The sequence below is a fragment of the Podarcis pityusensis genome (assembly GCF_964106645.2).
Source record: "Podarcis pityusensis genome assembly, chromosome: 8".
Taxonomy (NCBI): Eukaryota; Metazoa; Chordata; class Lepidosauria; order Squamata; family Lacertidae; genus Podarcis; species Podarcis pityusensis.
In genome coordinates this window covers 37,374,678-37,402,526 of record NC_138033.1, presented here as the reverse complement: position 1 = coordinate 37,402,526, position 27,849 = coordinate 37,374,678, and the positions used below count along the sequence as shown (strand labels likewise).

The window sequence follows — 27,849 nt, the reverse complement described above, 5'->3', positions numbered from 1 at the left end:
GGCGCGTCGCCGGCGCCGCCGAGGAGGCCAAGGCCGCCGCCGCCGCCGCCGCCCTTTCCGGGTCCGCTGCGGCGGCGCTCCGAAGGAAGCCAGGGAGTGCCGCCCGCGTACCAGCCGGCCTGGCGCCGCTCTTCCCCGTGACCGCCCCGCTGGTGCTGCTGCTGCTGGGCCGCCGCCAGCACCGCCGGTGTTGGGGCTACCGCTACTACTCCGCCCCGCCGCAGCCGCCGCCTTGCCTCGTTTCCCGGCCCCTCCTCGCCGCCGCCGCCGCCCGCTGCCGGTCGCCGCCCGCCCCCGCCATGCCCGGCCCGGCCGCCGGGAGCCGGTCCCGCGTCTACGCCGAAGTCAACAGCTTGAGGAGTCGCGAGTACTGGGACTACGAGGCGCACGTCCCCACCTGGGGGTAAGGCCGGAGGCGGCGGGAAAGAGACCGGCGGGCGGGCTCGGGGTCTCTCGCTCGCTATGGAGCTCGCTCGCTATTCGGCGCCGAGGCCTCGCCAGCCAGCCATGGCCTCCCAGCTTCCTGCCTGCTTGAGGCGCAGCTAGGCAGTCTGTGGCCCCGCGCAAGGGCCGCCCTTTCCCACATGGTCCTCGGGCGCCTCGACGTCCGCCTGGTGGGCAGAGCCGGAGGGCCCGTCTCGAAGGCGAGTCTGCGTGTCCAGGGCGCCTTGGGAGGCAGAGGAAAGCGCAGCTGGAAGTGGGCTCGGCCGCCTGGCGTCCCTTTAAAGGCCCTGCTTTGCTTCTTCCCGGGCCTGCTTTCCGCGTACTGCGCTCTGTCGCTCCCCATGTGCCCATCATTTGCAGCCTTGCTTTGCGTACCGTCCCTCGTGCCGAAGAAGGGGTTGGGAAAGATGGGATCAGAAAGTGGCTGGGATCTGGAACGGTGTTGATTAAGAGGGATTAAAGAATGATAAAATATGAAATCAGGAATGGAGATCTTGCAGTGTAGATCCAGGTTGTTCTTGGACTCCAAATCTCAGCAGCCCGCATGGCCAGTAGTCAGTAATGACAGACAATAATTGGCCACAGGTTTCCCGCCCCTGGGTTCAAGTAGCCTTCCGCGAATTAGTGTCCTCCAGACATTTTGCATTACAGCTCCCACCAGCCCTGGTTAGTAGTATGACTAGCAGCGATGATAGAAGTTGCTGGTCTGGTCTAGGTTGTTGCTGCTGGGATTCACTCTTAATACTTCAAACTTGGATTGTGCAATGCGTGTGAGCTAGTGCTCTTGGGCTCTTCTCCCCCCCTCCCTACAGAAGCCCCACATTTAGTGGTAGGGTAGGGGTAGTGATGGGAAATTCCCTGGAAAGTGTAGGATAACAGTTGCTTACTGTGGCATCATATAAGTGTCCTACAAACAGATCAGAATGAGTGCTCAATAAATAACAGACATGATATAACCATCCCATAAACTTTTTGTAAGGAAATCAGGATGCGAAAGCTCAGTAAGCAGGTTGCCTTGAAGTGACAGTACTTCAAAATGTCTAGAAAGCTACATAGTTGGGAAAGGCTAGTCTAGGCCCTCACAGGCTTGAGATGCACACACAAGTTCCAACTCAGTTACTCTGAACACCCTTCTGTACTAGGAGTAAGGTGATTGTTTCCCATTGCATTTTTATGGGTGAAAATGGGATTCTAACAAGTGTAATCATGATTCAGAAGTAGGGCTTAGGAGTTGCTAGTTATTCCTGATTAACAGGCACAAAGCTGTGCTCTTACGTACCGGTGTTAGGCGTGTGTGCATGTGCACATGTGCTGTGCTGGTTCCTCTGTCCTTTCAAAAATGAATAAGCAAAAGTAGGGTTGGGCATTTGGTTAATTGGTTACTTTGTAAAGTTTTATGAGCATAATATAATTAACAATTTTGATACTTAATACTAATCACAAAAACCAATTTGGATAACATTTATTGTGAAACAATAATACATTTATTAAATGAATTATTTTATTACATATTAATTTCACTCTTCACCCTAATGAGATCAGGAACAGCTTACATGGTTTTCCCCTGCCCCCGATCTTCTCAACAATTGTAAGAATGTAAGAAGAGCTGAAAGACCCATCTAGTCAAGCATTCTCTTCTCACAGTGGTCAATTTGATGCTTGTGGAAACCAGAGCGCAACAGCACTTTCCCCACTTGAGTTTCCCAGCAAGTGGTATTCAGATGCATTGAAAGCCTTATCCTCCATGAATTTGTCTAATACCCTTTTAAAGCCATCCAAGTTGGTGGCCATTGCTATATCTTTGGGAGCAAATTTCTTAGTTCTATGTGTTGTATGAAGTACCACCTTTTGGCTGTCTTGAGTCTACCAATATTTAGCTTCATTGGATGACCTCTGTTTATTTAGTATGATGAGAGAAGGGAAAAAGTCTTCACCCTATCCGCTTTCTCTAGTCTAGACCATGTATGATTCATTACGCCTCTTTTTGCCTTTTTTCTGAACTAAGACGCCTCATAGGGGAGTAATACTTGCTTTTTCTGAAGTTTTTCCAGTTCCACAATATCCTTTTTTTGGGGTAAGGTGACCAGAACTGTAATGTTCTACAGATGGTGGCACCAAAGATTTGTATAATGACATTATGATATTATTGACTGTTTTGCTTTAAATCCCATTCATAATTATCTCTCATATGAAGTTCACTTTTTTCACAGCTTCTGTGGGCTAGGAACACACTGTGGTGTCCAATGCTATACCATGATCTCACTCCTGGTCATCCAGCACCAGTTCAGACCCCATTAGTATTTGTTATGGGGTCAGGTTTTTGCTTTTTGTTTTTTACTGTATTATTTATTTTTGTGTTTTTTATATTGTAAACCATTCTGTGATCCTCAGATGAAGAATGGCATAGGCATGATGATGATAATAATGCTAAAGATGGAAACTTTCCAGAAATTGTGAATCCATAGAAAAAACAATGTTGGGGTATGGGGGGATTTGGGGTGAAATATGCAATCCATTTTAAAAGCATCCTTTACAGTTCAAAAGTCATTTTGTTACTTTTGTTACATAAACTATATTATATATAACTTTGCTTACTATAAAATTACCATGTTTTTGTATGTTAAAATGCACTTTATTCAGACAATAATTATAGGTTCAATTTACTTTTTAAAATCTTAGTTACAAATGGAGCTACAAGGTGCTGAACTGTAAGAATTTTTTTGGGCATCTCTTTGCTTTTACCAGTTTATGAGGAGCCAGCAAAAAATAATAAAAACAAAAGAAACAGCCAACATCTCTGTCTGGAGAGACAATGGAGTGCTCCTCCAGGGGTGAAGTCAAACCCCTGAAGTGACCTTCCTGGGACACAAGCCTGAGCAATGTGTATGGGGGTCCCATGCTGCCCAGATGACAAGACACGTGCCCCCTCCCCTTGGCCTCACTGAAGTGGTCCAAAGGAAAGCTGAGCAATACATTTGGCACCAGTTTGACTGCAGAAGTTCCCAGAAGGAAACTTGGAAGGTGCCATCCAGCTGTCTTAGGGACTCCACTCCTGATTTGTGTAGGCTTTACTAAAAAAAAATTCTCCCGAAAATATCAGGCAAGGCAGCAGAGGTTTAGGATCAGAGTTTTCTTTCTCCTAGATGAGCTACCTTCTCAGGTTGATGAGCCTCATCTGCCGTTTACGTCCCTCTACACAGCATGTGCAGGAACTACCTTCTTGACTGTTGGACCCACCATTGGTCTCATTCTTTCAATCAACTGGAGCCTGTCTTTACAGGCAGGGAAGTCCTTAACTCACCAAGGGTTTGTGACCCATCAGCTACCCTCACCTGGTTTAGCTGGCCAGTCAATTCTACATGAAATTTAATCAGTCTTTATTTCTGAGCTATCACTACCAAGTTCTGGGTCTTCATATTTGTTACTTTCTTTCTCCTTCTTTCGCCAAACCTTTGTTAGGCATTATAGACATATTTGTTACATTTATCATGGACTGCTCAAGTTTTGCCCAGATTGAAACAAGCTGATCTATTTGATATATCAGTTTATTTCTTGATTTGGTGTAAGTATTTCCAAACAGATCCGTTTCTTTCATACACTGTAGAAGTTGAAGGAATCTGAAGTAGGTAAGAAGCACGAGGGGTCAGAGGCTTGCCACCATGCTGCAAGAGGGATTAGTTTGGCAGAATCACAGACTGCATTTGAGGACTGAACGCCTGAATATGTTCTGTATTCTGCAACATTTAAAGGTGCATTTCCAACATCAAGTCCCAAGTTTGTTGCTTGTTTGTAATCTAGTCAAATGCAGAAGCAGTGCTATCATTACTTACTTTTCTGACTTTAAATCATGAATCCAACAGATTTTCACTAGAATCAATTGGGTGGCAACAAAATTCCCAAAACCTTTGCAAAAGAGGAGCAATGGCTCTGACAGTGTCCTAGAACCCTTCTGCCTTACTAGACTTTGGGAAGGACACAGGAGGACTCTAGGACCCTATCAGAGCCCTCCCGCCTCCTTCCCAAAGCTGGGCAAACACTCACTGGGCTTTGGGAAGGCAGCACTCTGAGATGCTGCCAGACCCCTCACACGCCCTTCCCAAAGCTGGGTGGTTCCCGGCTTTAAATGATGCATGGATAGACAAACCCTCACATGTAAGTTACCTGTACATACAAATTACAATGATCTCATACAGTACATGGTATTACATACAGGTCTTTCTGTTACATAGTTTTTAGAAACCATTTTAAGGGAGTAGATATATGAAGACTTTGCCTTAAACATTTTATTCAGCATTGTAAAGGAAAATATTTCATAATCTTTTTTTATTTTTTTTTATGGGGGCGGGTTGGGAGAAAAATAAAATGGTGTTGGAAAACCCTGCACTTTTTCTGAATTTTCTCAGTCCCTCCACCAGGCCTTCACATCTCTGCTGCTCAGTAAACTTGGCTGCTGCACAGTTCACCCCTAGCTCCACGTCATGTATAATAAACAAGTTAAAAAGTTTCGCCTAGGTCCTAGTACCGATCCTTGGAGGACTCCACTTTCTACCTCTCTATTGGGAGAACTATCCCTTTATTCTTTCTCTTGGCTAGCTGTCCCTTAACCAGTTACCTGTTCTTTTATCACATAACTTGGTGAGGAACACAGTGTTGACTGGCTCACTCATATCTATATGGCAGGTGATTCTCTCAAATAACTCTAAAATGTTAATGAGATAGGACCAAACCTTGCAGAAACCACGCTGATTCAACTTTAGCAATACTTAATTTTTCTAGATGCTTAGCCATGCTTCTCGCCAGTTTTCCTGGAATAGACACCAAGCAAGTCAGCCTATAATTTCCCTGATGTCACCTGGATCCTTTTCTTTTTCTTTTTCTTAAAAAAGTGGTGTTACATTGGCCACTTTCCAGTCCTCTGGTATGAAGGCTGATGTTAGAGACAAGTTAAATATTTTTGTTGGAAGGTCAGTGCTTTCGTACCACCTTGGACGGCTGTTATCTGGATTGATTGATTTGTCCATTTTTTGTTAATATTTATTCATATAACATGTACAGTGCATATTAAAAGGACATTAGGAGAAAAGAAAACACCCTGAAAATAACTATACAAAAAATAGAACACAAAAAGCTACTTTAAAGATATCAACAACTAATACCAGTGGGACAGCAAAAAAGAAAAAAAGTTTAAAGGGCGTAAGAGACAAAAAAGCCAAGTATGTTCGGTGATTCTTCTAAATAAAATCATACTTGGCTGAACAAGGCGACCTACCTGAAACTTGTCAACAAAGCCAAGAACTCTTGTCATCACTATTTGCCTCAGTTCCTCAAACTCCTTGAGTAAGTTTCTTTAGGCACAGGATTTGCCCCATGTATTCCACTGCAGAGACAGATGCAAAGAACCCATACAACTTCTCTGCCATCTCCTTTTCCTCCTTTTCCACACCTTTGAGTCCCTTGTTATCCAAAGGTCCAAATTCCTTTAGCCAGTTTTCTGGCTAAATAACTATTTCTGTAGTTATTGTCAGCAAGGTAAATTGTCCCAACACCTTGACTTTCCAGACAACTTCCATCTGTCTATGAGATGGTTTCATGTTTCTCCTTAAAGGAGATAAACAAATCTCTTCGACCGCTCTGTGTTTTATGTTGTGTCCTCAAATTCTTTCTTCGTATCTCTTAACGTTGTTGGCATTTCTTCTGCTAAGGTTTGAGTTCTTCTTCTCCCCTTTTGTTTGGACAAGACTTCCATTTATTGAAATAAGTCTTTCCTCGGATAGCTTTCTTGACCCAACTCATTAATCATGCTGACATCCTCTTGGCTGTGGTGGTACCTTCACTGCTTAGCTTCTGTTATTGTGGTTGCAGGGTGGGACCCAAGCATTTTGCAGAGGTTTGACCCTCCTGACTTTCTCTTTTAACTTCCTTTTTTATTAGAGGTTTCCTCTTCTGAAGTCAAATGGACTGTGTTGGACTTCCTTGGTAATTGCCCAACTATATTGAATTTGATAGCACTGTGGCCACTTGGTTCAAGAACACTTATATCTCCCTCCAGGTCCTCCTGGGCAGCACTTAAGATTAAGTTCAATGTTGCTGCCTCTCTTATCAGTTCCTGAGGGGTAGGTTAGGCTGAGTGTGACTATTTTAACATGATCTAATGAACCTCATCACTGTGAGAGGACTTGAATCTTGGTCTTCCTGGTCTTCATCCGGTACTCTGCTTGCTAGGTTGTGGTTTTTGGCACTGATGGCTACTTATGTTTCTGTTCAGAGAAACCTGTAGCTGTAGCATGGGGCCTGTGAGAAAAGCTTTTCCCATCCTGCAGCAAGGTTTGCCCCTCACTTTCATGGGGCTGATAGTCACTCCTTTCTAACAAATAACACCATTATGAAATAAGTGGCATTCATTCTTGGAATAATTGACCACAGTCAAAGGGGTAGCCAATAGATGAATGTGTGCTCTAGTCTTGAGTGGCAGACCTGACCTCTTAATATGTTATAGATTTTAGTTTGTCCTTGTAGTTTTGCTGAAAAGCCTAAAAGCCTTCCCTCCCACCCTTCCAACCCAATGCTATAATTTTAAGTGTGGATGAGTAGAAGGACAGATATAATTGGTTTGGTAATAAGTTTGGGTTCTTTGGATTAATGTGATAAAGAGGAAATGAATTAACTTTCAAGAGTGTTATGTGGGTTGGCATGCCAGGCAAACTGGAGTGGGTGAGAAGGAATTAGATGACAACTGGGTTGTGTCATACAGGAGCCAGCAGGGCGAGTTTGGACTGCCTTTCAATAACCTTTCCGCAATGTGTGTTAACGTTATAATCTGGTAAATACCTAGGAAGAATGCTATTAATTTTGGATTTCCCCTTTTAATGCATGCTTATGTGCCAAGTGGCAATGCTAATATACACTCAAGGTCACTTTGCTCGAATTGGAAAGGGGGGTGAGGTGTTCATTTCTGGCTAATTAGAGTAAAATTGTCAGCATGATATTGGGTATGTGGGAGTTCGTAAATATACGACTGATCTGGCACATGTAGCTTAATGTGTCCTCAGGATAACTCAGCACACTAGTCAACTCATATGCTTTAAACACTCCCTGATATACAGGCAAGATGATGAAACAACACTAAAAGGTCCAAGCTGGAAAATCTCGGGTGTATGCTCTCTTGGGATGTCTAAAAGCTAATAGTTTAATCTCTGCCTATGAAACGGTGAAGGAGGGTTTCTTCCCCCGCTGCTGATACCAGCCTCATTGTCAGGATGTTCAGGGGAAAGAGAAGTTGTCTGTTAAAAAGGATTGTGGGAACTGTCTTTCTCACTTTGGACTTGGAAGTTGTTAGTTCTGAACAGTTCCATCACTTCTGTAACAAAAATTAAGATTATCATTCCAGAGAAAGAGGTCTCTTGCTATGGGTGGTATAATATCTTTTTCTAATGATGGCAGGTGAATAATGAGTGTTGAGGACTATAGAGGTTGCAGGCACCATTCCTCCTTCCCTTGGATCTGTGGAATTCTGAAATGCTGAAGTTTAAGCATCCTCATAACCATCAGTATCAATCCATGGAGAGCAAGAGTGTGCAGAAGTGGGATAGTTTAGTAGTTTGAAAGGTTTGCGCGTTAATAGGTGCCCTGCTCCTCGTTCTTCAGTTTCAGGGTATTAGGAGTGGAGGGGTCAGGAGAGCATTTCAGCCTAGTCACTTTTCAGTTGTTTTCCTCTTCACTGTCTGCAGTAATCAAGACGATTATCAACTGGTTCGGAAACTCGGCCGGGGGAAATATAGTGAAGTCTTTGAGGCTATAAACATCACCAACAACGAACGAGTGGTTGTGAAAATTCTTAAGGTGAGTTTTTGTTGGATGAATATGAATGGTTTTCTGAGGTGGGAGCAATGCTGTGGCAACAAATCTTCCCTAACACTGTAATGGGCTGTTCTTGATCTAAGCCCCTTGCGTCCTTCATATCATATTGCATATTCATATCTGGAATGGAGGTGCTGCATTCTTAACTTTGTGTCTGGTAGTGGTTTTTGGTTATCACTCTCCTCATCTGTTTTTAAAAGGTAGCATTGCCGTTGGGACCATTTTGTGAAGGAACAGCATGTTTCCATGTGTTGAAATAGCACTGCACACGGTGGACACAGGAATTAACATCTGGCAAGTTTTACTTGGCAGGGCACATGTTAAGGCCTGTTCACTGTAATGCAAAGGCTACCGGAGCATCCTTTGGTTAACATCTCAATGATGAGCATTTGACTTAGCTGGAACTGTGGTGGAGGTGATCAGGCAGGTGGATTTTGGAAAGACTAACTTGGATGTTTCTGTTAGTAGCAATACACCAAAGCACACTTGGCCTTGCTTAAAATGAGGATGTGGGATTTTCATGTTTAGCATTGCTCATCATTTGCCTTCTCCTATAAAAGCATTTTATCAAAGGTGACCCAGTAAATATATTGCCAAGGTTGACATTACCTTGGGGGGGGGGGCAAGTGAATTCTCATGACTGACATGTTTAAAATTCATGTCCATGTTATCAAGGCTTATCTAGTTAGGGGGGGGTGTGGCATGGGGTGGGGTTTTCCTATGAAGAGGACAGTTTAGACTTTTATGTATTTAGATTGCCTCTTATTTATTTAGACTTGTGGTCATAACTAGCATCTGTGATCATTGCTGTTGGCCCAGCATCCTCTTTAAACTTCTCCCAGTTGTCCTTTCAACAGTTGAAATGGTGATCCTCAGTGTAAGGCTTTCCAGAAGTATTTATCACACATCAGTGGTGACTTATAGGCTACTTATTGTGGCTTCAGTGGTTTGCATTAGGTGAATCTGGGTTGGCATTGGCACAGTGCTACCATACTGAAAATAAAGAGATGTGTGGAAAGAAGTCCCAGGATGTGATTTTTTTCAACTTGGTCTGAGCAGATTGCTTCTTTGGGTGGTCAGTTTGTCTCTGTGTGGTGTTCCAATATTGTGTGTTCTAGTGCAGCATTTGTGAGAATTGTTTAAAGGGTAGATGTAGGAGGTAGACACACATTAAGTCTCTGCTCCCGCACCTCAAGACTGCCTTCGCTAACCTGGTGTCCTTCAGATCTTTTGGACTACAACTTCCATTTGCCCCAGCCAGCATGGCTGACAGTACGTCTATCACTTGATGGACTGTGAAGTACTCCTGGTTGAAAAGCATGGCTTTAGTAATGGAAACAGGCAGTGCAAGGAAATGCTTGCTAAGTAATTCCTGTGAAACCCATGACAAACTTCCTGTGGGCACATCACCTCTTTCTTGTTGACAACTTTCTGCTGTCCTGTTCACCAGAGCCCAGAATGTCCCCTAGAGACTGAAAGTGGGAGGGACTGTCAAAGTATGCCCTGAAAGAATCCTCCAAACTAAGATTGCCCTGTGTGACTCTGGTACCATCCAGTCTTGACATCATCCCTTTCTCTTCTGCATGATCCTGTGTCCTGCATCAAAAGCTTGTTGCTTCTTTCCCACTTGATTTGACCTGATAATGGTAGGGAAATGTTGGCTTCCCTAGAAATTGCAAGATTGGAATGGATTGGCACTACTGTCCAGTTTAATGGATGGGTAAGACTTAGTCTTAGTTCTTGTGGAAGACTTCGCAGCTATCGGGTGACTGGCTGTATGTTTAACAAGTGAGGTACAGCTTATGCTAAACGTAGTACATTAAGAGAATGAACTGAGCAAGGAAGTGCCTGGTTGCAAATGTCACCTTAGCCATGAGGCAAACTCCTGCTCTCAGCCCCTCTCCCTGTTCTGTAAGTAGTCCAGTGTTATCTCTGATCTTAGGTAGTTGCAAGGATTTTGGATACCGACATGAAGCATTTTGAGCAAGTAAGAAAAATACAATGTAAAGGTAACTCGAGGATCTTAATGTTTCCTAACTTTTTAAAGTTTTGAGATGCCGTTAATTGTTAAACAAGGCAGTACTGTAGTATTGAAGAGGTGGTCTCAGCAGAAAACTGCTCCAAAAGAGACCCTAGATGCAAATATACTTGCTTATCTTCAGGTTGTGCATCCACCCCTCTCCTGAAAATTGGTGGTTGATGGTGACAAAATAACAATAAGTGTCGTTACTTGTTTTTGTCTTTTTTGTATGAAACCTCTGGATTTGAATTTGAAGAAGAGGGAAACACTGCATGCTAGCCCTGGTGTTGTCACCTTCTGGAGCCCTAAATTCCTGTTTGCAGGGGCCCAAAACTCCTTATACTTGTTAATCCCTGAGCCTGCTCATTGCTTTTCTTCTTGGGCACAGCAAATGCATACTGTTGTGCACCTAACTGGCCTCTATTTTCATCCTGCTCAGGAGGCTTATAGGGTTTCCTGGATCCCCAGGATTTGCTGGTATGCTTCTTTCAGGGAAGAGTTGCAGACTTTGGTTACATGATGATGATAATGTTTATTAGTTAACTTTGCAGGCATTGATCATAAGTGTACAATGTAACTGGTGTCTACAAACAGGAATGGTATTTCAACTTCTCTCAGCCCTTTTAAGCCGCCTCCCACCAGCTCAAAACTGCTGCCACCTGCTTGACCCTAGTTTTCTTGCAGAAACCTCCTCTATCCACCGTGATTGCTAAACGTTCAGAGGCAATGTAGCAAGTGCTATCAGCAGACGGGAGGGTAGTTCTCTATAGTGTCCCATGCAAGACTGGAAAACTGATACTAAAAAATAACATGTATGTAGCACAGCTTTGCTTTTAATCACTGGCCTTGTAAGCCATAGGGTGCATGGAATTGGGTCCAGGCAAGTGAGCAGGCTTCTGGAAGAAGAAGACCCCTTCTCCAGTCCTAGGAAAGGTTTGCAGATCTTACTGACCCTCCTATGCCAGCCCCCAGCAGGCAAGAAAATTGGTTGGCTTATTTACCAGGCTGATAATAGTAAGCATATCAAAAAAGTGGTGACTTCAAGAATTTCAGTTACTTGCCTATTTTTTCCCCTTCCAGTGGCTAGCAGGATAAGAAATCATACTAAATGTATACACTTCAATATACATGCTTAATTTTCCAGGTTCATAATAAAATAAGAATTTTGATTTTACATAATTAATATTATAAGTACAGAATATACAGCTTTGGCTGTCAGCAGACTCCAAAGGAGCTGATAGTCAACCATCTTTTCTCTTACCTGCAGCACAAAAAGTTCTCTAGACATAAGCAGGGAGTAATTTTGCACCGATATGGGAATATTGATGAGATATGGTCAGGTTTTGGGTGTGGGTGCTTTCTAATCTAAACTGGCTACTTGGTGCTCCTCCTTACTGCTGCCTCACTTTTTTAACCTTTGAGGAGGGGTGTTTACCCCACCCCACGGTTCTGTGGTGTGGCTGTCTGCCAGTACACATTAGGAGGGATAAAGCTGTGCTAGCAGCTGAGGTTCTGAAGAGCTTCTCACCATTTTAATTTAAATTATTTCCCCCGGGGTGAGAGTTGACAGCAAGGTGAACCAATAAGACAGCACATTTTGAAGTTCCTGGACCAATGAGGACAGAGGAGCAATGACCTACTTTGGTGCTTTAATTGGTCTAGCAACCCACCCAAGTGGTGTCTCATTGGCTCACTGCACTACCATTCTTGTTCTATGAGAAATCCACTAAATGAAATGGTAGGCAGCTCATAGGACCCTCAACTGCTACTGCAGCACTGTATTCCTAGCATTCACTGCTGCTCCCCACCACTTGCTCCTGGCTTGCCACTATGGGCTATACTTTGAGCTCTGGGCCTTTCCCAATCTGAAACGGACATTTCTGTACTAACCACTTCCCCATGAGGTGTATTCATCATGGGCTGAAATTCTGCCCCATCCACTCAGTCCCTCATCTTCCCCACATTCGGCACGGAAGGCTTTTGCTTATACTGTCAAAGACTCCCCAGCCACATGGCGGGTTCTGCTTTCATTTAAGCATAAATGAACAAAAGCCCCCTGCAGACCTTCTATACTTGGGGAGGGGGGGAGATGGGATGGAGCAGTTTTGGTGATATGCACCAGGGCATGAGGGGAGGTGCTTGCAGGCACACCCCTGCCTCCCATCCAAGGATGTACATTTGTGTGTTCAGGTAAAAATTTAACATTGAAAGAAATCTCACTTCTATTCTCTCTTTATGTATTTAAGCCAGTGAAGAAAAAGAAGATAAAACGGGAAGTTAAGATTCTGGAGAACCTGCGAGGTGGAACAAACATCATTAAACTGATCGACACTGTCAAGGATCCAGTGGTAGGTCCTAGTATGTGTCAGGAGCACTGGAATAATTGGGGTTATCTTCAGAAGTGGGTCATACAGGAAGCTTAGCTCCTCACACAGGTTTCACAGTTCAAGTGTGTGTTTACTGCAGGTGGAACAGGTCTTACGTTGGGATTTTTATTGTTTAGGCATCTGCATAGTTTAAAAACCACGTTAGTTTCTGTTTTTAACAATAAGCTCTTTAAATGACCCTTTGAGTTCTTTGGATAGATAAGGGAGGGTTTATTTCTGTGTCTTGGGGTCAGAGAGAGCATTATCCAGAAGAATCTTGGAATAATCAAGAAAGCAAGTTACAGGAAAGGTGTGGTTATATCATACATATTCTCTCTTGCAGTCAAAGACTCCAGCTCTAGTGTTTGAATACATCAATAATACAGATTTCAAGGTGAGTTTTTCTTCCTTTCTATACATAATGGATTTTCCAGAAAGCCTTAGGAGAGGAAATGTTGAATCTATTGAAACACACAAAATTTATTCTTGCGGAAGAATGAATTGTGCAGTCTTATGGGCACTTTGTAAGAAACTAACTGCAATCAGCAAGCAGTCTTTCTGTGTGGTTTTTGTGGTCCATGTTCAAAGGGAGTAGTGCAATAGAAGTTTACTGCATTTCCTTGATACTCTGTCTCAATATAGCAACTGTTGCCCTGCAGCATGTAATTCCATGCTAATCTCCCTGCTATGATACTCTGTTTACTGTAGTCTTGTTGATGAGGAAAGTGGGGCCTGATTTTTACAGTGGAAAAAAGCTGGATATGAGAGTAGAGTTGGGAGGAAATGTCAAGATTTGTTGAGCATTAGGGGGAAATTTGAGACTAGGTTCTACAAAAGTGACAGTCTCTACTTGAATCACAGTGGAACCAGGTTACTGGCATTTAAAATCACAAAGATTATGCAATTTTAAAGCTATGTTTTTTGGTGTTGGTTTTTTGTTTTTTTTTTAAGGAAAGCAGTCAGTAAATTGGAAGCGTTTGGTTTGCCTCATCTATGGGTGATAGCCTAAATATCTAGGTCTCAAAATGTGATGATAGAATTTGACAGCGAACTTGTAGAAACATGGCAGGAGTTTAAAGGGACCAAAGAATCAAAGGAAAAGTTACACACAAAATTGGACTTTTGGAGGAGAGTTGGAATCTGAAGCAGCAAATGCCAACATGAGCCATAGTGAACGTTTCAGAAACTCAATGAAACTGAGAATCTGTGGAGGATGTATTTCATTTCATTTCATTTTTATACCACTTTATATTTTTAATAAAAAGTTTTCAAAACAGTTTACAACCCAGATTAAAACATCAAATAAAACAATACAGAAAAAAAAATTACAGAAAGAAGTTAATCATTAAGTATACATTCAAAGCAGCATAATTAAGAGGACTCTAAAATATTATCTTAAAAAATTCAAAATAAAGCATTACAAAGAAGGTCAACTATAGAATGCTTCTCTGAGGTGGAGACCTGGAGTTCCTTGTCTAACTGGCAGTGTGCTGATGTGGCTGAGCTGTGCTGATCCCAATTCTTAGTCCAGACCTAGGTGTAGCTAAGAAATATTCGTGTGCTAAGTGTGCAAGGTGAAGGTTCAGAATCTTCTTATGTCATCATAGTGCCCTCTAGATGTTGAGGAGTCCAACTCCTGTCAGCCCCAGCAGCCAGTGTTTTTCATTTCATTTCACTTTTAATTTGTACACTGACTTTCTATATTGCTATGCACAAGATGATTTACATGCTGAAGAAACAACAAAATATATAGCAAAAATCACATATCTTTTAACAAAAAAGTCATAATAAAATGTATGACTTTAAAATAAACAACTTATACAAAATAAGGTAATATTCTGTAATCCATTAGCATATAATAGTGCACAATAAAATTAACCATCAAAATATCAGCAAACAATAATTAAAGAAATTCACTATCAACAATAAATCATCACTAAAATATGATAAAAATAACAGCAAGTTACAATGCATAAAATATAACACACACAAAAACAATGTAAAAGGATCAAATTGAGCAACAAAGCCACATAACTTACAAAAAATAATAATTCACCTCACCACCAAAAAACCCCACCTCTTCTCCCTTCCCAGCCATGGTCTCGGAGAGGCTGTTGCTCAGTTGGACTTGATTGAAGGGGGGGGGGGGAGCAAGGCTCTTTTGCCCTTCTTCATACTTTCTCCCCAAAGAAGCTGGTAAAGAAACTGGTAGCATGCTGAGTTGATCCATGGGGTGGGGCATTTGCCTGCAGGCTGAACCCTGCCCATCAGCTGCCATCACCCAGTGACACCAGCTTGTTGGACAAGTGGGTGTGGTTTGGGGGAAATGGAGAGGTGGGACGAAATAGGCCCGGGGGGCAGAGATTCCCTTTCCTTGCTCTAATGCTTGCCAGGATCCTTTAATGCTTCTCTGAGGTTTGTCTGTCTTCTGCTTCAGAGATCTTGCAGCTCTGTCTCTTGACCTGCCCTTGAGTGTAAAAGAGGTTCTACAGAGTGTGGAACACAGTGAGGCCACTGCAAGGTGGGGGTGGAGGTGTAAGAATGACAGGAAAAGCACAACACTGATTTTTGCAATTTTCTGTTTTCAAATTGATTTCAGCAACTGTATCAGATCCTGACAGACTTTGATATTCGGTTTTATATGTATGAATTGCTCAAGGTGAGTATTCATGGGAAATTTGAAAGGTCACCCTTGGTTTGAATTTTGTTAAGTGGGGTTGTGTATAATTAATACCTGCAGGATTTTTTTATTATTTGGGAAAGGGAAGAACAGCACTGCTCCCATACTTCAACACTTTTTTGTGGGCAACATTATGTCTTGGTCACAGCTCCAGAATACCTCCAAAGTCCTCTGGGACTTCTTGGGCCCTGATTACCTCTTGGAATAATTTAAAGGTGTGATGTGTCTCTGTGGATATGCATAAAATTCATTCCCATCCCTAAACCCTTCTCTGTAGAGAAGGATAGACAAGTCAGAGGAAGTTAAGAAATCAGTCAGTCACATAGCAAGAGACAACCTTGGAAAACAGAGCATACATCTGGCTCTTAGTTATTCTTCAGAGGTCCTCAGGAGTCAATGGATTTTGCTTTCTGACTTTTTAGTCCCTGTGCACTGAAAATGACTCCCAAGTTCATCTCTACTAGTTTCTGCTGCCGCCTTTATCTTCTACCATCATATCATTTCTTTAACGGCTCTCAAATGTAAAGCAGTGTCTAAATAAATTTTGCTGTTTCAAAGTGTTAGAACAACTTGCAGCTTGGTTGAATTAGGTTGAAATGGCCCCTTATAATTTCTGGAGTTCAAAGGCTTTATTCATGCAGGAGCAGATTTATCTTTGTAGGATTTATTTGCAGAAGAGATTAAAGAGAGAAAACAGAAGATATTGTCTCAATAAGTTGGGAGAGAAAGAAACGAAATGATAGAGTTGATTTGAGCAGAAAGGCTACAAGCAAGTGCTGGCTAGATTGCTAGAAAAACAGTACCCTCATGTGGTTTAAAATAACACATGCATTAACTAGAAGCTCAGAAGAAGGAAATGTCTTTACTTGTTTCCAACATGAAGGACAGACAAATTTTTCTTGTAAAGCCACAGGTGCTGGTGACATGCTGGAAACAGGCACCACCTTTGCCCTGGCCTTGACATATTTTTGAACCCAACTGGGATGAGCAGCAGAGGGCAAAGCAGCTGCCACCAAAAGTGCAGTAGCCTGGAGAGAAAGAGTGAGTCCTGGGCCATCTTGTTCTTGCTGTGCAACTAGGCAGTACTGCAGCTTTTAACCTCGAAAGGGGTTTCTAACTAGAGACCCACATCACGGCCCCATGTGAAAACATGAATATCCTTTTTTCAAAGCCTTGGCAGGCTTGGCTATCTCATTGTTAAGATTCCAGGAGGAAAGGTTGCTTGACCTATTTGATGGGCTTGGTTCTTTCCAAGATCTGTGCTTAGATTTAGGCTTTTGGGAGGACTAACAAAACTCTTGGATAACTACTTCTACATGGCAGTGTGGCATCCTTGCTGGGGAGAGAAACTGGCACATAGCACAGATATATTCAGCTGCTATAATTTCATCAGTGGAAAGGTTTAATTTTCCTTGTGTGTCTTTTTTAATGTTTTAATTTAGGTTTGGCATAAGTAACGAGTACATTCAGTATCTCTATTTTCAAATCGTAAAGTCTTTCATACAGGTGAATTACAATTTGAGACATTTTTGTTGTTAATTTTCCTTGTGTTGGGTGTTAACGTCTACATGTCTCTGGCAGGCCTTGGATTACTGTCACAGCATGGGAATCATGCATAGAGATGTCAAACCTCATAACGTCATGATAGACCACCAACAGAAAAAGGTAAAGACATCAGAAGAATGACCCTTGTGCTTTGCTATGGCTGAGTTCTTGATGCTGAGTTGGGTCTCTGCCCTGTTCCCCAGTCTGGTGTCTTTTAGAGAGGCCTCCATCACCAGATGCTTCCAAGATCTATCAGAATTCATGGTTTAAGCTGCTGCTGGGGGTGACCCAATTTCTTTACTGATTACCTCCCCAGTTTTGCCTATGTCTTGATTCTTAGCCATCCCCTCTTTTTAAAATGTGGGTGTAAGTAAGATCTTTTACTATATATTCTAAAGGAATATTATCACTGGCTTTGGCTTCTGTTTTTGCTTTTTTTGTTCATTAGTCAAAGCGGCTTACATAATAAAATGATTGCTTATAAAATCACAAGCTAAAAAAAGTAAATACAGCAACAGTATAACAACTGTTTTTATTTAAGAGCAACAGACAAAAGCAAATTCATAAAAGCAGTACATCAGATGTTAAAAGATAGCTGGAATGAAAAAATTCACGAGCCATTTAAAAATAGACAGCAGGAGCGTGGCAGATCTCCAGTGGGAGGCTGTTACATAATCTAGGTGCAACTACTGGGAAAACCCGTCTCTTGTACCCACCTGCCTAGCTACACAGAGCTGTGTAGGCATGGAACACAGAGAAGGGTTTCTGATGCCAATCTTAAAGGCCAGGTGAATGCATATGAAAGTAGGTGGTTTCTGAGATAATCTCCTAAGCCTTTTGGGAGCTCAGTTTGACTAGGTGGCTGAAGGGGAATAAGGAGAAGCCCTTCTCTATGTAAAATGGCAGCTACAGCTAGAGTGCTGTTAGTAATGCACCACATCAGAAGGCTATAAAAATGATGGGTCCAAGAGAGCAAAGCTGCCCCTTTTTCTTTTCAGCCTCCATAACCAACCCCTGATTTTCACATACACTCAGTGAACAGCCAGGCTTTCTTTGGGCCCCTGCATTTCCTCTCCAGGCCTTCCTGACTATTTCCTCCTTCACTCTCTTGGTCTCCTCTGATGCTGCATGAAAACCAGGCAGCCTTGGATTCCTCCAGCCCGCCTGCTACACAAATATCTAACACAGTCAACTTTTGCACTCCCCACTTTGCTCTCTGAGAGTGGGAAATGGATGTAGAAAACACCTTTGTTTGGCACTTTCTGTTCATCAGATAATCTTGACAGCAATGCCCCTGCACCTTTGCAGGGTTCGTGAGCATGAGGCAGGAAGCCCGGCTTGTGCTTGGGAGCACCAGTTGTATCCTCTGCAAGAGGTTCTTGCCCTTGCAGCTGTCCTTGTGCATTAATGTTGACTGGGGCCTCCTTCCGGCTTAGCTGTGCTCTCCCACAGGTGCATGCAGCTGGTCCCTGTTTTCTGGCAGTCAGTTCACTTTCCTTTTAGGAGTCTGGTGACTTATGATTAGTAAATGAGTCATCCAGTAATACACAATCTGACCAGTACAGCAGAGCTAATTTTACAGAGTCCAGCAGATGATAGGAGCTGAGCACCATCCTGGCTAGCAGCTGTGCAAGCGCCATTTGACCAAAGTGGTGAGCAGGCTCCCTGGCTGACTGACTGCCTTGTATGTTCATAGTTGCGGCTCATAGACTGGGGCTTGGCAGAATTCTACCATCCAGCTCAGGAATACAACGTCCGTGTGGCCTCGAGGTACTTCAAAGGGCCAGAGCTCCTCGTGGACTACCAAGTAAGATTTTGTTCCTTAGCCTGAAGTGCTGGTAACTACCAGTGCTACTATCCCCTTCACCTCCCCAGGGAGGGGTCAGCAAAGATCAGTGTCTGCCAGCAAACCAGTTAAGGGTGACTCCTGGTAAGAAATGAAGGGCAACGTGGAGAGGAATTCTCAGTGGCTGCATCCACGCTAGAACTCAATGGGCTCTTCGAATTTGAGCCTGGGAATGTGAAAAAGACCCATTGTTCCTTCCTCTTTCTTGTTAATATGCCTCAGCATAAGCAATAAGATGGGATACAGGCTTGGAGGCCTAATTCCTGCTTTTGACCTCACCCGTGTATTTCCTGATATGATTTGTGTTCTCAGTTAGGATTATCTTTTCACCTAGTTCATTCCTAAGTGACACAGGAGGCCAGCGTGCTTGAAAGGAGGTGACAGAATCATGGCAGATGCTCTCCCCTTCTCACAACTAGGCATTGGGGATGAATGACTGCCAAAGGTACCTTCAGGGCTGATTCTGTAGGACTCTGTGGGCAGGAAGCAAAAAGAGTCATTGCAATCAGGCTTAATAGTCAGTGGGGGGAAATGTTATAGGGCAGAGAGATTCGTTTAAGCAGATTCTTACTTAGAAAAGAAGTGCTTTGTGTCTCTTCAGCCTCATTAATGGGCAGCCCATGCACATGGAGGGAGGATTGCTCTGCAGATAGAGCTTCCTTCCTGAACTTCAAAACAGGAGGATAGATAATTGATTACAGGATAGAAGTAAGAAAGAGAAAACCACAAGGTAAAAAATTAGTTGGAGGTATGTGGCACTGGAACAGAACCAGTAATAGGAAATGACCAGACTGGGCCTTTCTTGAGTGCTGACAATATTCCTTTGATCAAGTGAATCTGAACATTTCTTGGGAACAGATGGTGTTAACTACTTTAGACAGGACCAGTTCTCTGCAGTCCGGAAATAAAAGTTAGGGTACTTTTAAAGCAGTTGTCTTTCAGATATTGGAACCATACTCTTGTATAATATTCAAGGCTAATATATAGCTTTTAAGTGACTCGGTTTTCAAAATCCAGGTTGCAGTTGCACTTCTAGAGGTAGACGTGTCTGCAGAAACCTGAATACTCAACCTGCCCCAATTCATTTCTTTTTCTGCTCTTTTGTCTCCTCCCTCCCCCACCCCAGATGTACGACTATAGCTTAGACATGTGGAGCTTAGGCTGTATGCTGGCCAGCATGATCTTCCGAAAAGAACCTTTCTTCCATGGTCAAGACAACTATGACCAGGTGAGAAATTATGGCATAGAACAACTTGCAAAAGGAAGCTAGTTGTTGAACATGCCCCTCTCTCTTTCCACAGCTATCATGGCATGGATCAGGATATCTAGTCTTTGGTGGCAAAAGGATGTCCCTGTTTGTAAGATGTTCTTAAGGTTTCTCAAATTAGAAGTGCTTATTTTGAAAGCTTATGCTAAACCTTGCATTTCTACCTTGAGGCTGGCTGCACCATTGGGAGGCCAAAGCACTAAGTTTATAGGGTGGCTGGGGGGGGGGTGCTTCTTCACTTGTGGATGCCTGGTTGCAGTGTTTACCTTTTCCCACTGCACAGGTGGCCAGGGAGACACCTGCAGCCAGTCTTCACTGTCATGTAGGACCTGACTATTGGCAGCTGTCCCAGAGTGGATGCAACAAAATGTGTGCAGAAGTCCTACTGTAGGGTCACTCTTGTTTGGGCAATTAATAGAATCCCAAGAGTTGCATCTTCAAGCTTCATGGCTGTAAACTACCCTTGTGATTATTCAAATAGGAAAGGGTCAAAGGAGACCTTTCTTGCTTGTTTCTTCTTCATTTGGTAGAACTCCACTGTGGTCCCTTTTTTGCTGGCACTAAAGTATGATAAGACTAGGAGGAAAGTCATTGGCATTGGGATATGATTCTGTAGCTAACCTGTGCCCATGTGGAGGATTCTTATTAGTACAGCCAGAGCTGTGCTAGTTTTCTTCTGCCCCTGTACAAGGGACACGCACAGTTCTGAAGCAGAGGGCAAGGAGTTCCCTTGAGCTGACATTGGGCCTCTGCTAGCTTCCTGTGCTATAGGTTTGGAGTTTGCACCAAGGCCTGTTCTCTAGTGTTTCAGTGTGTGTTACCAATTGTAAATACACTAATATTTTGAGAATGCCAATAACCATGTCAGAATAAACTTTAAATATAAAAATAGTTTCCATCAACGAGGCTGAGTTCAAGAGGAGAAAAATGCAAATACAATGTGGAAATACATGAGTGTAATAACTAGAAATACGAAACATCTTAACCAGAACTACTCTACGTTGATCAGCATTCAGCAAATAAGAATTCACATTTACGCTTTGAGCTGTCAAAAATAAAATACCTCTATCCAGCCACATATGTATGGCACAAACTCATATAATTTTATTCAAATCATTCAAGTAAAAAGGTGTTCAAGGCCCATTCAGTGTATTTTAACCTGGGGAATCTGACTCTTGCCTTAATTATTCTTATAGGTCCTATATGTTATCGTGCTTTGGCCTTTTGACATGCAACATTTGTGGAAATAAACTCCACAGATTTTGCATATAAAATGCAAAACCACAGTAGCTGCTCAAAATAAGCTGGAACTTGTTTGAGAACCATCTCACTGCGATCTTCAGTACCCTCAAGTAACTTGTCTGAAAGGCTTTTTTTAAAGTTCCAGCTTTTACATCTAATGTCCTCTTGTGCTTAAACATTGTGCCCTTGACATTGCAGGACTCAAGTGGACGTAGACTTGGTCCTCCTCCTGGCATAGCTCAAACACCCCTTCCATCCACAACTGTTAAAGCAGTCTTCTGTTGCTAGCCAAGGCTGAAAGGAGTTGTAGCCCAAAATGTCTGGAGGGCACCAGGTTGCCGTAGCCCGGCTAAAAGTATTGTCATACAAGTGGGTGGCTTTGAAAGGATGGCAGCTGACATGGGACATAGAAAACTACCTTTTCTTGGTCTGTCTAGCCCTAGTCTTGTCTGCTCTGACTAGCATTAGCTTTTCAGGACAATTCTATGAGTCTTAAGTCTTTGCCTGGCCTGTTGCCTGAGATCCTTTTCAGTGGTCATGGCAGGGACAGAAACTGGGGCCTTGTCCATTCCAAGCATGTGCTGAGCTGCAGCCCGTCCACATTCCTCCTTTGGGTGGAAATAGCTTATTTTAACTAGCAAGATGACTTTGGTGATATGTCTGAGACAGAGAGAGAAGATACAAAATGGAGACACTCCTCCTGCATGCCAAAGTCGTGTACCGTCTCAAGCCTGCTTGCACAGCTGGTTCATTCAGCCACGAGGTGCCCCTTGCCTCTGCCCGGCTCCTACCCATCGCCCTTGCATTGGCAGCTCTTGAGCTAGCTTTGTCCCGGTGGAGCTGCAGAGCGGGTGTAGTTTTGCTTGCTCTCCTCTTTCCAGTTCAACACATCTATTCTTTCATTTCAGTTGGTTCGCATTGCAAAGGTCCTGGGTACAGATGAATTATATGGTTATCTGAAGAAGTACCACATAGAACTGGACCCCCACTTCAATGATATCTTGGGACAGTAAGTTTACTGTGGCATGTTTGTTTCCTGGTGGTGCCCAGGGTGGGAACACTAAGCATGATGTATAGGGCCTTTTCTTCTTCCCTACTGGAAATGGATTTTTCAACCCATGGGATTTATTGTATTTTGGTAACTTGGTTTTTTTTTTTTTAAAGGGGGGGAAAGGGGGGGAACCCTCACAAAGCAGATTTAAAACGCACCCTGTAGGTACATTTACTTGATTAGGTTGCTGATAATGGGAAGTGAAAGCCATTGAGGGGCCAAAATGTCCCTGTGTCAAATATATGAAATGCAGTGCAGCTTCTTTCTGAGTTCCTCCACTGGATCTCTTCATTTGGAAATCTTCAGGCTTTTCTACTTTGCTTACAGGCATTCACGGAAACGTTGGGAGAACTTTATCCATAGTGAAAACAGACACCTGGTCAGTCCCGAAGTCTTGGATCTTCTGGACAAACTCCTACGATATGACCATCAACAGAGGTTGACAGCCAAAGAAGCTATGGAGCACCCCTATTTCTGTGAGTATTTTGCTGGAGCAGGAGAACTGTTCAGTTAGGCACTTGTTTATATAAAAGCTGTTCGCCATTGCAAAAACGTTCGATTACATGAGCAAGGGGGAATAATTCTAGAAAACCTTGCATATAATATTCTGCAGAAGTAGGAGAATTTTCTTGGAATTTAAGGAGGTAACCTCAATTTTGGAAAATAGAAAATATTTTAAAAGGACTCAGTGTAACTGCATTCTGAAATGTTTGTATCTCTCAAAATGAAAAAGTTCTGGGATTTCAAGTCATGCTGGGCCCTGGTAACTGCTCCCCCTTTTCTCCTACAGATCCAGTTGTGAAGGAGCAGGCCCAGCCCAGCTCCGACAGCCCTGTGCTCTCCAGTGGCCTCACAGCAGCACGATGAAGTTTGGGGGAACGACGGGTAATTCCAGAGGTTTACAAATACAAACACACCCTTCAAGTCACCTAGGGAAGGGATGAACCAAACCCCTGTATGCTCTGCAGCAAGCCTCGTCTTGAAGGGGGTTAGGGCTTAGCCTCCCTCTCTCTCCAGCACTTACGGCTACCCAAACTTTCTCTCTGTGTTACTGATCCAAACAGTTGTGCGAGATTTACTTGGATAAGCGGCTGTACCCCCACGGTCTGCACGACTGGCTCTGGGTTGATTCTGCAGTTTCGTACTCTACCTTTCCCAGCCTACCATTTTCTCTGTTCTTCCGTTGGGCAACATTTCAATTTCTCCCCTCACACACACACTGGAATGTAGCATATGCACCCCATAGAGGCAAGCTCCTGTGGGGTCAGATTCTACTTAAGTCATAAGCAAATTAAAGCCTGTAAGTGGTGGATTTCACCTCTGCTCTCTCCAGGCCTCACCCTGGCCCTCATTTTCCTGTTTTTAAACCAGCAAGTCTTGGAAATGGTTTTGAGTCGGTCAAAAGTACATTCAAAGCAGGTAGCCATTGGGGAGAATCCTACTTCCTCCCCCTTCCATTCCCTCTGGGGAAGTGCCTGCCTTAGTTGGAGGAAAGGTCATTCTTTGAGACAGAAGTAGAGCTTCCTCTGGCGAGGCATGTTATTATCGCTAGAAAAGCCAACCTGGTCATTCCCATCACTGTGCAAAATTCAGAATTGTGTTGATTACAGCTGCTTTGACTATGTGAAAGAGGCAAAGAGGAGGTGTTTGGGCAAGGAGACCAGTGGGGAATTTTGGAAGCCAGACATGGAGGGGCTGTTCAGAATTGGTGTGCAACAATCTGCCAAGGGTTCAGATCCCTATAAGCATTTTTACATGCCCAGCCCAGTGTTGGAATTGTTGGGGTAGAATCCTCTGCTTTGGGGGAATGGTGTGTAAGATGCTCCTTTTGTTTTTCCATTGGGTCTCGTCATGAGCCCCATAGTTCAACCCCACCTTTTGGGGGGATTATATTGTGTGATTCTGGTGACTTCATATACCTAAATCCACAAAAAAAAAAAATTGTCGCCATGCCGAAATGCAGATTTTTTTTCTTTCTGTTACATTGTCAAATATTTAATTTTAAGTAAGAAGGTTAGATTGTTTCTATTTGAAGCATCTGTTTACATTCCACATCCCCATAACGACATGTTAGCATTGATATCAGGTCAGATCCATTTGTACAATTCACTGGAACCAATAAATCTCTCTGTGTACAAACTTGTGTTGTCCTCCGTCTAGTCTCTGGGAATTCCTTGGAAGGAAAGATCTGATTTGGGGGTTGAGGTACAATTTTGGGGGCATAGGAGGAAAGCCCTCTTGTTAATCTCTACCCTTAAAGCTCGGTAGCTTGAGTAGAACCTTGGATGTGGAAGACCTGTGTTCAGGTCCCAACTCACTGGCTGGCTTTGAGTGCAGGGTTTGCTCTCTGCTTTGCATCCCAGTTTTGATGTCCCTCTTGGACCTTTTATTTCTGATCACTTTGTTGACCACTTTCAGAGGACGTTAATGCCGAGCAGAATCTTAAAATGATGGACTCTTCCTTGTGACCTCTAATCACTCTTCCCCTAACCATTGCTCACTTCTGTTTTACCCATACATCTTTTCTCACCTCGCTGTCCTTTCAGGAAAAAATAAAGTTTTGTTGCAATTCTGCAATTAGTTCTTTTTTAGAACATTGAATAGCGAGCTCTGGCTAAATATCAAGAAGTAAGTGCATGGATTAATTTTTTTTTTTTAATATTCAGAACAGAGCACTCTTTACTTCAATGCAAAGTGTTTAAGAAAGCAGGTCAGCATCTCCGCCTTCTATTATCTTAATTTGAATTTGTCTACGTGGTTTTCATGGCCCCCAATTTACTATTGTTTTACTTTTAAGAAAAGCCATTGTTCAAAATGCACACAAGATGTAAGACATTCTTGCATAATTAAATGTTAGATTGAATGTAGAATTCGGGGGTGGGGAGGCATACTGCCGATCCTTGTAGCTATGTTTAGCTGAGTTCTGTCAAAGTATGATCAAAACTTACTGAAAGATAGAATCATTTTTATTGAAGTACCTGATGCGTCTTCTCAGTTCTTTGATCCAAAGGCTTCAAACATCAATACAAAATTTCCTCTGCCTTTGACAAATGGGGGTAAGGATCCACCCCACTGCCCCTTGGAGACTGTGATGGAGTCTTTTTGCACAATGTGGTGGTACTATAGCAGCAGTAGTAGGAGTAGTAATGATGATGATGATGATGATGATGATGATGTAGGAGTAGTAGTAGTAATAATAATAATAATAATGATGTAGCACTTTCATACATGCGTGAAGCTTTTTAAACATTAACTTGTAACCCTAAACAACAACTTTGTATGGTAGGTTATTATTATTATTATTATTATTATTATTATTATTATTATTATCCTCATATTGCAGGGTTGAGGCTGAGGAAGGGTGGCCTCCCTAAGGCCACTGTTGGAGGTGAGATTTGAATTGGGGTTGCCTGATTTTTGTAGCAGAATCTATTAGCTGCTTGGCAGCCTCCCGGACACTGGCATGGGAACTGATGGCCCAGAACGAGCATGTTAGGGAGTGATGTGCTTGGCAAGCATTTCTCATTACAAACCAGGTCTGTGGCATTTCTTAATGTTGTGAGTTCAGGCATGCATATCCCAGGAGTGGTGTGGCCACGAGGACCTTTGCTTCCGATTATTGATCTTTGTGTGCATGCTTGTTACTCCTCCTGCGGCAGCCAGCCATTTTTGGACAAGCGTGCCACTTGAGTGCTCTTATGGTATGTACTTCCCTTAGTCTGCTGAGCCAGGGAACAAGAATAAGCATAAGTAGAACTTTGCTGGATAAGGTCAGTGGCCCATCTAGGCCAGCATCCTGTTCTCACAGTGGTCAACCAGATGCCTGGGGGAAGCCTGCAAGCAGGGAATGAGCAAACAGTACTCTTCCCTCCTGCAGTTTCTAGCAACTGGCATTCTGCAACCAGTTGCATAACATAGGAATGTAGGAAACTACCTTATACAGAACAGCTGTCCATCTTGCTTGGTGTTGTCTATGCTAAGTGGAGGCAGATCCATTAGGGTGACTGGGCACCGCTTTAGCAACCTCAGTCTGCCGTGGTCATTGGCTCTGGCTCCACTTATTGCTGGTCTCCCTGCCTTTCACCCTAAGCGTCCCAATGAGCATCAGCCACCACAGTGGCTCTCCAGGGTTTCACATATGAAGTCTTCCCCAGAGCTACCTGTAGATGTTGGGTATTGAACATGGGGCCTTGGGCCTGCAAAGCAGATTCTCTACCACCAAGCTACACCCCTCCCCTAAATGAGCTGCATTTGTATAGCTACTCTTCTGCATATTTCTGGTTTTGCTGGGTCATGAGGTGGGGCAGGAGCTCTCCCGGGTTAGAGTTCCAAGCAACTGAATGCTGTGTCTTTCATATCTGCTTGGCCTTGGCAGAATCTGAGCATATAAAGCCCTGTCTTCAGCCTGTGGCTGGAGGATGTAACAAGTGGGAATGGGAAATCCAGCAGAAGGAGAGATGCATTGAGGCATGCTCTGTGCTGGGGAAAGGGATTTATGTGAAAGAGAAGTCTTCATCGCTTCATAGCCTTCCATCTCGAATAGGTGGACTAATCTTCAGAAACAAAGATGGTGGAGGTACTTTCTGCTCTATCATGGATGCAGTGGTGGAATCCTAATCTGAACATTTATTTTCCTCTGACATTTTCCTTTCTTTTGCTTGCTGTTCCTCAAGGGCGTGGGGTGGGGTTGTTAGTGGTTTATTTTGTTCTTGTTCTATTATGCGTTTTGTATGTTTATCTTGTATTTTTATGCTGTGAACTGCCCGGAGATCTACAGATGAAGGGTGGTATACAAATTTAATAAGTAATAATAAAAGTCATCTCGTATTCAGGCTCATGACTATACCATGTCAGTGCCTTGGAGAGGCATAGTTGCTTCTCAGATTGGGAGCTCCTGTCAAGGCGGGTTGGCTCCACAGTGTTGAAGCCTGCCATTGAAATGCAGTGGTGTTTGACCCAACAGGCCTTTGGTCATCAATGTAAACAGTTGTCTCTGGCTTTTGTTCCTTGTGCTAACCGTTCTGGCTACGCAGTGCCTCCAAGCTCCAGCTTTGCGTTTGATGCTTGCTTCCCGTCTCTTCCCTAGGTCTGTCTGGTGCTGTTCTCCCAATTTTCCATAAGCAGAACAAGAACCAAATCAAACGTTTTAATCTGCTTGTGTACAGAGATGGTGGTGTGCAGCTTCCAGATGTCGTCATCCGAGTGGCAGGTTACGGGAGCAAGGACTGCAGCAGTGGCGGCAGCTGATGGGATCGAACAGCATATAAAAACACAAACCTTAACTTCTGTCTTTGACTTCCTGTTGACCTCTTCCTGACCAAGAAAGCATGGGAAATGTGAAGGGTATGCGAAACCGCTGTTGGCTCAGGTGACTTCCCTGAACCCAGCCCAGTGTATGGTGTTCTGACCACCTGGCTCCTGTTTTGCGGGCTGGGGGAGGAGGGTGGGCCTGTGGCATGATGGACAGTTCTATATTAAGATAATTATATATTATTGAATAAAAGTTTTAAAAGTAAATGTATGGAGAGTCG

General features: G+C 43.3%; 1 protein-coding gene across 3 annotated transcripts; it reads left to right on the top strand.

The window, feature by feature from the left end:
• The first annotated feature begins 37 nt into the window (after nt 1-37).
• Nucleotides 38-27,835, top strand: CSNK2A2 (casein kinase 2 alpha 2). 3 transcript variants are annotated; one of them, XR_013989622.1, is made up of 12 exons: nt 222-403; nt 8,172-8,283; nt 12,568-12,669; nt 13,031-13,081; nt 15,287-15,346; nt 16,949-17,032; nt 18,609-18,719; nt 19,885-19,986; nt 22,176-22,276; nt 22,646-22,794; nt 23,109-25,028; nt 27,405-27,835. XR_013989622.1 is itself a non-coding variant. In XM_081016919.1 (12 exons), exons 1-11 carry the CDS (start codon nt 300-302, stop codon nt 23,183-23,185), a joined length of 1,053 nt encoding a protein of 350 aa, XP_080873045.1. In that variant the 5' UTR covers nt 222-299; the 3' UTR covers nt 23,186-23,203; nt 27,405-27,835. The 3 variants fall into 3 exon arrangements, 2 of the variants coding, with proteins under 2 accessions (XP_080873046.1, XP_080873045.1); XM_081016919.1 differs by having other exon boundaries at nt 23,109-23,203; XM_081016920.1 differs by lacking the exon at nt 8,172-8,283 and having other exon boundaries at nt 38-403; nt 23,109-23,203.
• Nucleotides 27,836-27,849: the final 14 nt, after the last annotated feature.